We start from the raw sequence: 14,852 nt of genomic DNA on the forward strand, positions 1-14,852 counted from the left end.
TTCATACCAATGAAATTACTAAATGCTGCAAATAAATATAATTTCCATTTATAATTTCCCTCTTGAGATAGTATTAGTAATCTTTTGTTAACACACTACTGAGAATAACAATTTATATAATGTGCCTGAAAATGCCTTGAACTGTAACATGAAATGAAAATGTTATAATACTCACTATAGGAATGTATAGTTTTATCAGGAGCCTGTGAATTACATATGAAAACATCATTCAATGGCTTTACCAATTAAAAAACAAAACATAAATGAGATAGAGGGAAACACTCCTGATTTAATTGACTTACGTTATAGAAAGTTCCTATCAAATTAAAACAATAAAGGGAAATTATTTAGCTTTCCTGGGACTATAAAATATAGTGATAAGAAATATAGGTCCTATAAAAAAATATAGGGCCAAAACCAACTCCTCAATTTGCAGATTCCAGTGCAAAATTGAAAAATACTAATCTTGTTTTAAAAAATTAAAAAATGTTCACAATACCAACAGCACAGCATTAATCTACCTGTAAGAGTCTGGGTGGAGAATACTTATTTGCATGTTTATGAAGTTGATCCTACGCAGGAATTTTGTGCTAAAACCAGAACTATCTGGCGCAAATTAAGAACTAGTACAGGGCCTCCCCCCATGGTGCAGCGGTTGGGCACTGGGCTGCAAAACTGTCCACAGCCTCTGCAGCGCTGGTTCAATCCCCGGCTGCCGTGCGAGGGTCCCACATGGTGCGCAGACCTCTCCTGCCATGTCCGCTGCGCCCCTGAGCAATGTATTTCGTCAGTCTGCCTGTTCTTCTCCCCGCTCTGGCTCCGGTGAATTCTCTCACCCTCCCGCGCTTCTGACCATACCTAGTGCTTGTATAAATAAACAAACAAATAAATAAATAAAAAATGAATGAATGAATGAATGAATAAATAAATGAATGAATGAATAAATGAATAAATAAATCTAAAAAAAAAAGATTTATAAGAACTAGTGCAGTTTGTTACCCTGCATTTGCTTCAAAAAATTGCAGTGGAATTAATATACTATCAAAGTTTTAGCACATTTAATGAAATATACTAAATATATCAGGTTCTATTAATTTAATCATCAGTGATGATGATTAATCATTTAATCATCAGTGAAGAGCAGGGAAGACAACGTAGCTTGAATAACACATTGTGTGCAAAGTTCTTTAAGTCTATAATCTAGAGAATTGAAAATTCTGCAGTGTGCTTGAATGTTCCTGAGTCTTTCCAAACATATAAATCTTAAAGTATTAAATGTCATTGTAAGATTTAAAATTAACTTAAAGTACTTCATACAAATTGTAAAAGAAGAAATGGACCATTGTTGATGTGTAAGATCATTTTATAGATGTGTTCGTAAACTGGAGATGAGATAAAATAAATGTTGAAAAATAACTGGATGAGGGGCCTCCCTGGTGGCACAAGGGGTTAAGCACCACACTATGAAGCAATCCTCAGCCTCTGCAGCACAAGTTCAGTCCCTGGCTGGCCAGGGAGCAACCCACATGGTGCAGCAGACCTCTCCTGTCTTGCCCGCTGCTCCCCTCAGCAGTGTATTTCACAATATGCCTGTTTTGTTCCCCGCTCTGTCTCTGGTGAATCCTCTCACCGCCCCATGCATCTCTGGCCTGTACCCCAGCTCCTGTATGTATAAATAAATAAATCTTAAAAAAAAAATCACTGGATGATGTAAGTCATGCATATACCGTATATTTAGAGCACGTGTAAAGGAAATGATTACATATGTGCACACACACATATAGACACACATACACAGGCATAAACATTGAAGTTACCAAGAGGGGGGATGATGTCAAATTAATATGCAATAAAAGTCATAACACACAAAATAACTCTGTTACTTTCCGTTGAGTTTATGGAGATTATTGTGATAAGTCATGAATGTTTCATCATTTGATTTTTTTAAAACTATGGGGCCCAACTGCCATAGCTGCAGCTTGTGCTGGGCATGGCTCCTCACCCCCTCACTGAGGAGAGGTTTCCCCTGTCTGGATGAGCAGCTGCAAGTACTTAGGTCATTTCATGTCATTTGCAGCAACATGGATAGAGCCGGAACTGTTAATGCTAAGCAAAGTATTAAGAAAAAGATAAATATCAGATAGCTTCTCTTATACGTGGAATATAGAAAAAACAAACCAAGGGTCAGACAAGGACAGTCCTTGAAGGCTGAGCATGAATATGAGGCATCCATGAGGGCGGAGGAGGAAGTGAAAAGGTGAGATAAAGGGGGGAGGATAAAAGCAGAAAGAAGAAGGTGATGGATTATGGGTGCTTTGGTGTGGGGAAATTACAGTGACCACATTTGAGGGTAGATATCAGGTATCAACCAAAGTTAAAGTGAAAATTACTGGATGGTCTCACTCATAGCAGGAATTTAGAAAACCTAAATATGGGACCAGGAAAAAGACTAATTAATACAAAGTAAAAATCAAAATCAACAAGCAACTGTAAACCAGAAACACACTACAGGGGCAGGAGGGAGGAAGAAGTAGGGTCAAAATAAGGGTGGTGCAATTGTATGGGGGATATAACCAAGATGAAAATGTGTACATTGTGCAAAAATGAAAAATGATGTAAAAATATATAAAATTAAAAAATAAGCTGTGGTACATTGTTAGTGGGGACAAAAAATGAATTAGAGTAATGGTTCTCAAACATTTGTATATGTTAGAATCATCTGAAAGGTTTGTTAATACAAATGCTGAATCCCGACTTTCAATAGTTCTCTTGTAGAAATAGAGTATTTGTTGTAATGGTACTAACTCCAGGACCACACTTTTGAGAACTTAGACTATCATTTAGTGATTATATGGTAAGAGGTAATCACCTACCGCTATGATTCTTCACTACTCTGTTCCTCATGTTTGAAGGAATCAAATGAATCAGTTAAAAGTATTTTTTCCCAAAGAACACAAATTCTAGAGTCCTCAAGACGTCCCATGGGAATCCACCAATGCCCACCCAGACAGACAGAGGCCTTGTGACCTTCAATAAAACCCCACCAGTACTTGACCAGTTCTGCTGAGGCTTTGCAACCTGTCCTGATACCCTGCCAGTGTTTTCCAGACTGGGGAGACCCCAAACCTTTGCTGGAGGAGATACCAGTGTTACCAGGAGTCTCATGACATCCCACAAAATCCCATCAGCATGTTCCCATATCTGCAGAAGCCTTGCAACCTCCTGCCATGTCATACCAGTATCTGCCAAAAATAGCGAGACCCCAGACCCACACTAGTGAAGGTTTCAGAGCAGGCAGAGGCCTCATAACTGCACATAGGACACCACCAGCACCAGTCCAGACCAGTGAAGCCCTGATCCTGGGCAGGAAAAGGCACCAGGGCAACCAGAGGCCACATTACTGACAGCAACACTGCCAGCTACTCATCCAGACAGGGGATACCCCTCACCAGTGAGAGGGAGAAGAGCCATGCCCAGAGGAAGCTGCAGCTATGGCAGCTGGGCCCATTGTTTTCACGAATTTAATGATGAAGCAGTCATGACTTATCATAGTTATGTCCATAAACTCAACAAAGGAAAGCAAGAGAGTTATTTTGTGTGTTATGACTTTTTACTGCATATAATTTAAACATCATACTAATAACCTCCGTTTCATAACTTCAGTTTATGTCTGTGTGTGTTCATAAGTATATGTGCACACATGTGATCATTTTCTTTACATACATTGTAAGTACAAAGTGTATGCATATCATCCAGTGATTTTTCAACATTTATCATATCTCATATACAGTTTATAAACACATCTATAAAATGATCTTACACATCAAGAATAATGGTTCATTTCTTCATTTATAATTTGATAGAAATTTCTAATTTTTCCACTAATGCTGATTCTCTTTCTTAACAATACATCCTAAGAATTCAGCCAAATTCAGCAAAACTTCCAAAAATGAACTAATGCCTATCTTGCTCAAACACTTCCAAAAAACTGAAAACAAAGGAATAATTTAAATGGTTTTCATGAGGCCAACATTACTCTAATACCAAAACTAAAGACAACACAGAAAAGGGAAATTAAAGATCACTATCCCTAATGAACGCAGACACAAAATCCTCACTAAAATCTTAGCAAACTTAATCCAACAATGCATTAAAAGGATCATGCCTCATGACCAAGTGATATTAAGACTAGGTCAATGATTTAAGATCCCAATATCAATCAATGCAATTCACTGTATTGACAAATATAGAAAATAAATCCACATGACAATATCAATAGATGCTGAGGAAGAATTTGATAAGCTCCAACATTAGTTCATGATGAAAACCTCAAAATCTGTGGAAAAATATAAAATACCTTAACATAATAAAAGCCATTCACAACAAACCCACAGCTAATATAATTCTCAATGATGAAAACTGAAAAAATTTTCCACAAATATATGGTACAAGTCAAGGATGTCCACTCTCACCCCTACAATTCAATAAAGTATTGGAAATTCTAGCTACAGCAATTATACAAAATAAATATTTAAAAGGAATCCAAATTTAGAAAGAAGTAAAATCACAGAATTTAAATGAAATCATGTACATGAAAAATTTTTGAAAGGCTTCATGTATAAATGATTACTATTTGGTGCCCAGAATGTTCTCTTTGACTTGACCTTCCATAAGACAACAAAATAATAGTAAAAGGAGTTGCTATCTCCTCTAGCACTGTTGGTGGGAGTGCAAACTGGTCCAACCACTGTGGAGAGCTGTGTGGAGATTTCTGGACCTACTAAACATAGAGCTTCCATATGATCCAGCAATTCCACTCCTAGGTATTTACCCAAAGGACACAGAAACATCAATTCCAAAGAACACCTGCACCCCTATGTTTATAGCAGCACTGTTTACAATAGCTAAGCTTTGGAAACAACCCAAATGCCCAAAAATAGATGACTGGATCAAGAAGATGTGGTACATATATACCATGGAATATTACTCAGCATTCAAAAAAGATAAACACATGCAATTTGCAGCAACATGGATGGCACTGGGAGGGATCATGCTCAGCGAAATAAGCCAAAAAGAAAAAGAAAAATACCGGATGGTCTCACTCATAGCAGGAATCTAGAAAACTTAAATAAGGGACCAGGAAAACGAATAACTATAAGAAAGTGAAAATCAAAATCAACAAAAAACTACGAACCAGAGACACTTTTAGGGGGGCGGGGGTGGGAGGGGAGGGATTGGGGTCAGAATGGGGGGCTGCAATTGTATGGGGAATATAAAAATAAAATTTATTATTAAAAAAAAATAAAAAAAAAATAAAAAAAAAAAGGAGTTGCTAATGTTGGTGTTGTAATCATTTCTATGTTTCTCAAGGTAACTTGCCAGCCAAAAATTGTTTGAAGAAGTAAAATAGAAAATAATTTGTTCATATATTCCATTATTCTTATACATAACATTTTTCTTTATCTTATCACGTAGCAAGTAACAGATTGGAGATCCTGAAGGAACTGTATAGGGTTCTTTCATTATATAGAAAAACTATCTTTTTCACACTGAAATAGGATTGAAAATAATTTAGATTTATTGTCTTTTTAAATGCAAAGATTTTAAAGCTCCATTGTTTAACTGTGGAAAAGCAAAGCAAAGTGTTTGATCCCTACCTACATATGAGTCATTAACAGTATATTTAAACAGAAGCAGTTCATTTAAAATGGTTAATATCATCAGATTGCCCATATTATACTCTGGTATCTATACCTAAGTGCTGAGTATTTGTTCAGTCTATGCTTTGAACTATTTCTGGGAACATATCCCATAAAGCAATGTTCTTTTTATTCATTTGCATTTCATAAATAACATTGGAGGATTTCCTAGATGTAGTATATAGCAAGTCAGCTAGAGAAGTGAGGAAGTAAACATCAATCTTGCTAAGAGGACCAACAGAATGGCAAATCAGTGGTGAGGAATACCTAGAGTGGGATGAGAGTAAGAAGGAGGAAGGTTTCTGGGCCTTCCTGGTGGTGCAAGGGGTAAAGATGCAACCTATGAAGCTATCTGCAGCTTCTGCAGCACGAGTTTGATCCCTGGCCAGGGAGCAACACAAATGGCGCAGCAGACATCTCCTGACTCTCCCGCTGCTCCCATCAGCAGTGATTTCAGTCAATCTGCCTGTTCTGTTTCCCACTTTGTTTCTGGTGAATCCTCTCACCCCCCACACCTCTGGCCTGTGCCCCAGCTCTTGTATGAATAAATAAAATAATTCTTAAAAAAAAAAAAAGGAGGCAGGTTTCCGTAGAGAAATGGAGTTCAGGAAGGAGGGAGGTGTTGATTGTTTGGATGAGCCATGATGATAGGTTGTTGTGAAAGTCTTTCCTGCAGGACTATGCACATACTTTTGGTTAGTAGCTGCCATGATGAGAACCCACTCATCCTATAAAATGTACATGTGTTTCTATGGAAACAATAGTTTTGTGCCAGGTTCTATCATAGATTCTTCATACAAAATTAATCCTCATCTGAATTCTAGGGATACCTACTCATTATGTCCTCTCTTGACAATGAAAGGAATTAGATTCAAAAAAGATAACTAACTTGACATAGATCATACCTGCACTGATAACATAGAATTTAAGTCCAGGTATACTTAGATATTAAATCTATTCTACAATATCATCTTCAAACTGTGATAAACACAATACTAGTACAAGACTACTAAGTCGCTCTAAAGGGTTCACAAAATTCCAGGTCCTTCTCTCAAGCATGTTTCTTAAGTGAATCTATGTGAGTAGTCTCCTAAAGATTCATTTTACCAACTCCACTTCACAATGTCTCTCCTCTGAAATTTCAGTAGAAAGATATACCTGTATCCACTCACTAGAAGGAGCAAAAATATATAAGGCGACAAGTGGAGAATTCAAACATTGATGTCAATAATGTAGTGAATAAATTTAATGATAGGAAACATCATAGAAGTATGATGGATTATAAATAAATTTGTAATTTATTTTTTTAAAGATTTATTTATTTATGCATACAAGAGCTGGGATACAGGCTAGAGGTGTGGGGGTGAGAGGATTCACCAGAGACAGAGTGGGGAGCAGAACAGGTGGATCCATTATAGAACAGCCCTGATATTGATCCACTGAAATATACTGCTGAGGGGAGCAGTGGGCGAGACAGGAGAGGTCTGCTGTGCCATGTGGGTTGCTTCCTGGCCGGCCGGGGAATCAAATTTGTTCTGCAGATGTTGTGGAACAGCTTCATAGGTTGTGTCTTAACCCCTCGGGCCACCAGGGAGGCCCACAAATTTATAATTTATAAGATTGTTGCATCAGTGAATTCTTTATAGGCTTGTCAACTGATGGAATCATTTATAAAAGCTAATTTTTCAAGCTTGATTGCTCTGTTATTGTGGCATTATAACTTAAGAGGAGTTCACAGATTAAGTAAAATTACTATAAAAGTCTTTAAATTCCCATGTAGATATCTATGAGTTCAAGGTTTTTAAGAAGTAGATCTAATGTTTAGAATAGAATTTTTACTGTTCTTTTATGCTTTCTATCAATGCCTAATGTTTATCTTTGTATAATTGAATGAACTTTTGATGATCTTTCATCAATATCATTAGCTAGAATAATTGGGTAAGTGAAGGATAATTAAGAATTCCAAATTAGAAAAGAAGTAAAGCTACTCACTACTCTTAGATGATATGATAATATACATAGAAAATCTTAACGTTGGGGGCCTAGTGTTTAAGTGTCAGCATTATTACTGCTATGGTCTGAGGTTAATCCCCAGCCAGGGAGAGCACCCACACGGTGCAAGAGACCTCTCATGTCTTGCCCACTATCCCCTCAGCAGTGTATTTCAGTAAATCTGCCTATTCTGCTCTACACTCTGTCTGGTGAATTCTCTCATTTCCACCCCCCACTTCTGGCCTACACCCCAGTTCTTCTATGCATAAAAAAATACATCTTAAAAAAGAACAAACCCTAAAGACTACACACCCATACACACACAAATAAATATTATAATCAGTAAAGTGATAAAAATCAACATTAAATATATGCAAAAAATAAGTTAGAAGAGAAAGAAAGCAATCCTAATTGTAATTGCATCAAAAAGTATTAAATACCTAGGAATTAATTTGGCAATGGGGTTAAAATACCTGTGCAATGAATACTGTAAATCAGTGTTAAAAGCAATAGAACACACAATGAAATGTAAACATACTCCCTGGCCTGCGGCGATCAAACCCGTGTTGCAGAGGCTGTGGACAGCTTCACAGCACTGCACTCAACAGCCTGCACCACCAGGGGAGACCCAGGAGTAATAAATTCTCACAACAGAGTTGCTGCAAAGGTTTAAACACACATATGGCAAACACAACTTAGTACAATTAATATCAGAAAATAATAGCTTTTATTATAAATATTATTCTTATCATTAGTACTCTTGATGCAATGAACGGAACCACTTAACTTTGAAACAAATATTGTTCAAAATATACGTTATGACTTGAAGTTCCCTGTACCATTGATAATGAAATATATATCCAAATCTAAAATATATGTTTCCTCTGGAACCAGAAACAAAAGCTAAAGGTAACCACCAGAACTGGAAAACAAAGGAAAACAGGACAAGTAGGAAAGATCTACACTAATTGCTCTTAAACATTGAGGTGAGAGGGCCTCCCCTGGTGGCGCAGGTGGCTGAGCACAGCACTGTGAAGCTGTTCGCAGCCTCTGCAGCACAGGTTCGATCCCCGCCGGCCAGCGAGGGTCCCATATGGCTCAGCAGACCTCTCCTGCTGCTCCTGCTGCTCCCCTCAGCAGTGCGTTTCGTCAGTCTGCCTGTTCTGCTCCCCGCTCTAGCTTTGGTAAATCCTCTCACCCTCCCGCACATCTGGCCCGTACCCCAGTTCTTGTGTAAATAAATAAATAAATCTTTAAAAAAAAAGATTGAGGTGAGAGTGACTAAACTTATTATTATAAAGAGGTCTTACTGCTCTTTAGTGCACAAAAGGGAACTAATAGGCAGGAGTAACATAGAGGGCACAAATTGGCTTAGCCTATTCTATCTGGTTAATCAGTTCATTGTACCCAGATTAACATCAGTCAATTCTACGATTTTTTATTCAATACCCACTGAGTATCTGGAATGTAAAATTCTCAATACAAAAAGAAGTATACTAATAATTTTATCACTTTGAGTCAGAGTATTCAATTGCAGATAATGAGATAATTACTTAGATTTTCAAACATTAAAGCAAACTAATTTTTTTTCTTAAATTTTCTTTTACCAACAGGATTTGCTAGCCCACTTACTGGGATAGCAGATGCCTCTCAAAGCAGCATGCACAACGCCTTACACATCTACATGAATGGAACGATGTCTCAGGTACAGGGATCTGCCAATGATCCCATTTTTCTTCTTCACCATGCATTTGTTGACAGGTTGGTTGACACTATTTCATAAATTCTGAAAAAGACAAAACTATGAAAACTATATAATTATTAATGGTTTCCAATAATCAAGGTTTGGAGGAAAGAATAGTCAGAAAAAGGAGTTTTAGGACCTTGAAAACACTCTGATTGTTATAATTATGAATATATCATTTTATATTTATCCAAATCCATTGGATATGCAATGCCAAAAATAAACTCTAAAGTTAGCTATGAACTGTGGGAAATTATGACCTGTGAATGTATGTTCATCAGTTGTAACAAATGTACCACTTTTGTGATAATGGAGGAGGCTATGAGGGATATAGGGGATCTCTGAAACTTCCTCTCAATTTTATTATAAGCATAAAACTCTTTTAAAATTTCTTCAGAGAGAGGAGTATGACTGTGACCTCAGTTTGCATTTTAAATAACTGGAATTATGACTGATAACACAATTCTATTGTTAACTAATATCAGTCAAAACATCATCACACTTATGACAAGTAGAAGCATATCATGGGCAATGAGGGTGCTGATGGGCATCACTACATTATGTCCCCAAAACACTGATGCCCCTCTACCGCAGTCCACTGGACCCTCCCCACTTTGTTCTCTAGCCCCATCCTTTCTTTCTGGCAGTCTTAATTCTGCAGAGAGATTTCTAGGGTTTGTCTGGATTTAGTTTTGTCAGTTGCTTTGTTTTGTTTCTCTTTTTTTTTTTTTTGGGACAACATATCATGTTCTGATTTTATGTTTCTTTTTTAATTATGATTGATATTGTTTTACATCAGTGTTTCCATGATAGCAGTAAAGGAGCCCCCATTTCTGGCACAGAGCACCAAGCACCACGGAACCCATAGTCCATGATCATAGACCTTTGTGCTCCCTCAATTCTTTGTTCTTATCCCTTTCCTTCAGCCCCCTCTTGCCCTTCTGGTTGCCCTCATGGCACAGGCATATTTCAAGGGTTAGCATTTCAGATTGGCTTTATCTCACACTTTGTTTGTTTTTTCTGTATTTCTCATTTATTCCTTGCTTTGTTTTTTTTTTTCTTTATATTCCACATAAGAATGGAATCATCCAGCCTTGTCTTAATTTTATTCCAATTAGCATAATCATCTCCATTTCCATGCATGTTGTTGCATATGGCAAGATTTCATTTTTTTTTTCCTTATAGTTGAGTGGTATTCCACTGATTATATATGCCATATATTCTTTAACCAAATATGTGTTATTGGATACTGTGTTTCCATAACTTGGTTATTACAAATGAAAAATACATCAAAATATATTTGAGACATGGATGTAATACCTGAAGCCATAAAATAAATAGAAAATAACACCACTTAACTTTGACTTCAGTGATATCTTCAGGGACTTGCCTCAAACAATAAGGAAAATAAAAGCAAAAAAAAAAAATGAATAGTACTACATCAAACTAAAAAGCCTCTACACAGCTAAAGACTGTGATTAAATGAAAAGATATACCAATGAGGAAGAGAACATATATATATGCATCATACATGCTACAGTGGCATAATGCCTAAAATATACAAAGAACTCATATAACTCAACAAAAATAAAACAAATTATTCAATCAAAAAATGGATTCAAAATTTAAATAGAAAAAAAGAAAACAAATTACCCAATCAAAAACTGGGTTAAAGAAGACATAGCATTGCCCAAAAGGAACATGAAAATTTGTTTATTGTGACTTAAGGAAAATGCAAATCTAAACTGCAATGAGATACCACCTCACACCTATGAAAAAGGCCCTTATCAAAATAACCAGAAACAGGGCCTCCCTGGTGGCCAATGGGTTAAACGCAGCACTATGAAGCAATCTTCAGCCTCTGCAGCATGAGTTCAATCCTCAGCCAGCTAGTGAGCAACACACATGGCGCAGCAGACCTCTACTATCTCACCCGCTGCTCCCCTCAACAGTGTATTTCACAATCTGTCTGTTCTACTCTCCACTCTGTCTTTGGTGAATCCTCTCAACCCCCGCACCTCTGGCCTGTACCTCAGTTCTTGTATGCATAGGTAAATAAATCTTTAAAATAAGCAGAAACAACAAGTGTTGGTGAGGATGTGGAGAAAATGGAACCCTCATACACGTTTGCTGGGAATTGTAGACTAATGCTGTCCCTATAAAAAACAGCACATAGGATTCTCAAAATAGTAAAAGTAGATCTACCATTTGATACATTCCACTCCAAGGCATTTACCTGGAGAATACAAAATCCCTAATTCGAAAAGATATATGCAGTCCAATTTTCATTGCTGCATTATTTACAATAGCCACATTATGGAAAACTTACTAATCTTTGCTAGTCCAAACAAAGTAAATCAATACTCATTTGAATTTCTTGAATTTATGTATGTTATGCATTGTGTTTTTTTTTCTAAAATGTTTGTGTCCTTTCTTTGCTTTTTCATGTTAATTTATTTGCCTGAATGGTACAGTTTCTTCATAATTTTTTTAAAGATTTATTTATTTATTTATTTATACAAGCACTGGGTACAGTCAGAAGCGTGGGAGGGTTAGAGAATTCACCAGAGCCAGAGGGGAGAGCAGAGCAGGCAGACTGACCAAGTACACTACTGAGGGGAGCAGCGGGCGAGGCAGGAAATGTCTGTGTGCCATGAGGGACCCTCGCTAGGGGCTGGTGATCGAACCGGTGCTGCAGAGACTGTGGGCAGCTTTGCAGCCCAGTGCTCAACTGCTGCGCCACCAGGGAGGCCCTTCTTCATAAATTTTTTAACAATTTGTTTTGTCATAAAATTTTCAAATATTTTCTGCAGTTGTCAATTACATTTTAATATATCAATAGTATGTTTTGGCTATTTCTGAATATTTTTAAATGTAATCTTTTGTTCATCAGTTGAGACAGCTTTGTTCTTCCATATTCTTATCTATTAAAAAAAAAAGGGTTGATCTACTCTCCAAGTTCCTTTCTGGATTTTATAACACTCTAGTTAATGTTTTCTTGAACAAATGACAGTAGAATGCATTTGGACAGTAGAATGCATTATTGGACTTTATTGGGTTTTTTAGTGACAGCTTAATCATGTATTTAGTTATGGGTCATAGGTAACTGGCAAATAGATAAGTTCAATCCATTGTTTAATTTATTTTTCTCTGCTATTCAAATTAAGGTCTGACAAGGAACTCTAAGTTATACTCAGATTTGTAAACACGCTTTCTGGCAAAGAGAGTTGAGGAGTGAGCGCCCTGGTAAAAACAAGAGGTTTAAATCTTGTTTATTATTTTTCTTTAAGATAAATTTGGGGGCATGCTCAAGCAAGAGAAATTTAAACTTTTGGCCAACTCAACACTATTGCATCCATTAAGCCAAGCTGATATTTTGGTAATGAAATCAGGTAATTTTATGCTTATTGCTTCCTCAGGAAGGGAGATGAGAATTGGTTTGGGCCAGTACACTTTAATAAATGTCAGAGAAAAAATAAAGGGGGACCTTAGAAATACTTCATTTTCCTTGACACCATGAAAGACTCATATGGTCAAAAGCAAGCACGCCTCATTAAAGCAATGCTAATTCATCAAGCGTGAAGTGCCCTCCATGTGTGGTGTGGAATAGCAGGCCTTGAAACTGCAGTAGTTACTAATATTTTTCATCCCCACTTCATGGCCCAGATATGTAAATAACTGAGAAATATAACACAAAATGTAAGATCTGCAGTTGCAATGTTTTAGTTGGCTAAGGTTATGGAAATAGAATTAAAAAAAGCCTTGTGCCTCCCTGGTGGCACACTGGGTTAGCACAGCACTGTGAAGGTGTCCACAGCTCTGCAGTGCGAGTGTCACTGTTTAATGCCAGAATTCATGTCACATCTGACTTGGGTTCTGATGATTATCTCTTTACTACCTACTGGCATTGAACGTCAAATATGCTTTATTTGGTGATAGGAACTGAAGTAGATAGTTTTTCAATGTTAGGACTTATATTAATCTGGCTAGAAGTTGAGCTGTGGTTTTTGTAGATTTAAGTTGATAAGGGGGATGAGCTCATTAACCGTTTCATCCATTAAATCTTTTATTACTACAAATTGATTACATAGGTAAATTATTTTTATTTCTTTGAAGACAATATTATTTTTAAATTGAAATGTAGTGTTTTTCCTCAAGTGACAAATGGCAGAAATGTTGTCTTCATATGTCATGTAGTACTAGTAGTTCCTTGACTATTAGATTCATTTGAAATTGCCAATATTTAATTCAGTGGGAGATATTTTGAGGGAAACGTCTCATTATTTAAAGAAAAAAAAAACTGTTTACCAGTCCCTCCCTGGTGGCACAAGGGTGTTAAGAGATAGCACTACGAAGCTATCCACAGCCACTGCGGTATGAGTTCAATCCCCGCCAGGGAGGTGACCCACATGGTGCAGCAGACCTCTCTTGACTTGCAGACAGCTCCCCTCAGTAGTGTATTTCAGTGGATCCACCTGTTATGTTCCCCACTCTGTCTCTGGTGGGTCCTCCCACCCCCCCACACCTCTGGACTGTACCCCACTTCTTGTATGCATAAATTTTTTAAAAAATGTTTACTAGTTAAAACCTAGTAAACGTGGGCCTCCCCGTTGGCACAGTGGTTGAGCGCTGGGCTGCGAAGCTGCCTGCAGCCTCTGCAGCGCCGGTTCGATCCCAGACCACTGGCAAGGGTCCCTCATGGCGCGCAGACCTCTCCTGCCGCCCGCTGCTCTCCTCAGCAGTGTATTTCATCAGTCTGCCTGTTCTGTTCCCTGCTCTGGCTCTGGTGAATTCTCTCACCCTCCCGCGCTTCTGACTGTACCCAGTGCTTGTATAAATAAATAAATTAATTAAAAAAAAAAAAAAGAAAGCTATGTTACTTTAAAAAAAAAAAACCTAGTAAACTTTATTAAACATTGTTTGGGAAAACAAGATGTCATATAAACACTATTATATGATTTTCTGTTTGTGTTATAATTATGTATACAATTTATATATTCACACACACACACAAACAAACATGCTATAAACTAGTTTTAACAAAACTATGGAGCAATTACTTGTGATATTTTTCTTTTCTCCTTTTTGCTTTTTTGAATTTTCTTTATTGTATATAGTGAACAAGTACTGCTTTTAGGAAAAGAAGAAAAATGTAGAAACTAAAAAGTTTGATTCATAGATTTATAGGCCTTGAATAGAATTCAGGACATTATTTGTTAAGTCAGGTACTAATTTCTTCATTTGTGGAATTTCAGGCACATACACGAAAAACAATGTTCTTGCATTCTTTCCTTTACCCTTTTTTTTAAAGATTTATTTATTTTATACAAGAACTGGGGTTCAGGCCAGATGCACGGGAAGGTGAGAGGATTCACCAGAGACAGAGCGGGGAACAGAACAGGCAGACTGACTAGGGC

The 14,852-nt window shown here is 37.2% G+C and overlaps 1 protein-coding gene across 1 annotated transcript in view; it reads left to right on the plus strand.

Annotated features, from left to right (window-relative positions):
* Positions 1–14,852, plus strand: part of TYR (tyrosinase) — an 82,830-nt gene that overhangs the window by 59,585 nt on the left and 8,393 nt on the right. The window contains exon 3 of the mRNA XM_037521808.1: positions 9,305–9,452. Coding sequence (XP_037377705.1) covers positions 9,305–9,452 — 148 coding nt within the window. The remainder of the gene's footprint in view (positions 1–9,304; positions 9,453–14,852) is intronic.

The sequence above is a fragment of the Talpa occidentalis genome, unplaced genomic scaffold (genome assembly GCF_014898055.3).
Source record: "Talpa occidentalis isolate TD23 unplaced genomic scaffold, MPIMG_talOcc4v2.1 talOcc4.3, whole genome shotgun sequence".
NCBI lineage: Eukaryota > Metazoa > Chordata > Mammalia > Eulipotyphla > Talpidae > Talpa > Talpa occidentalis.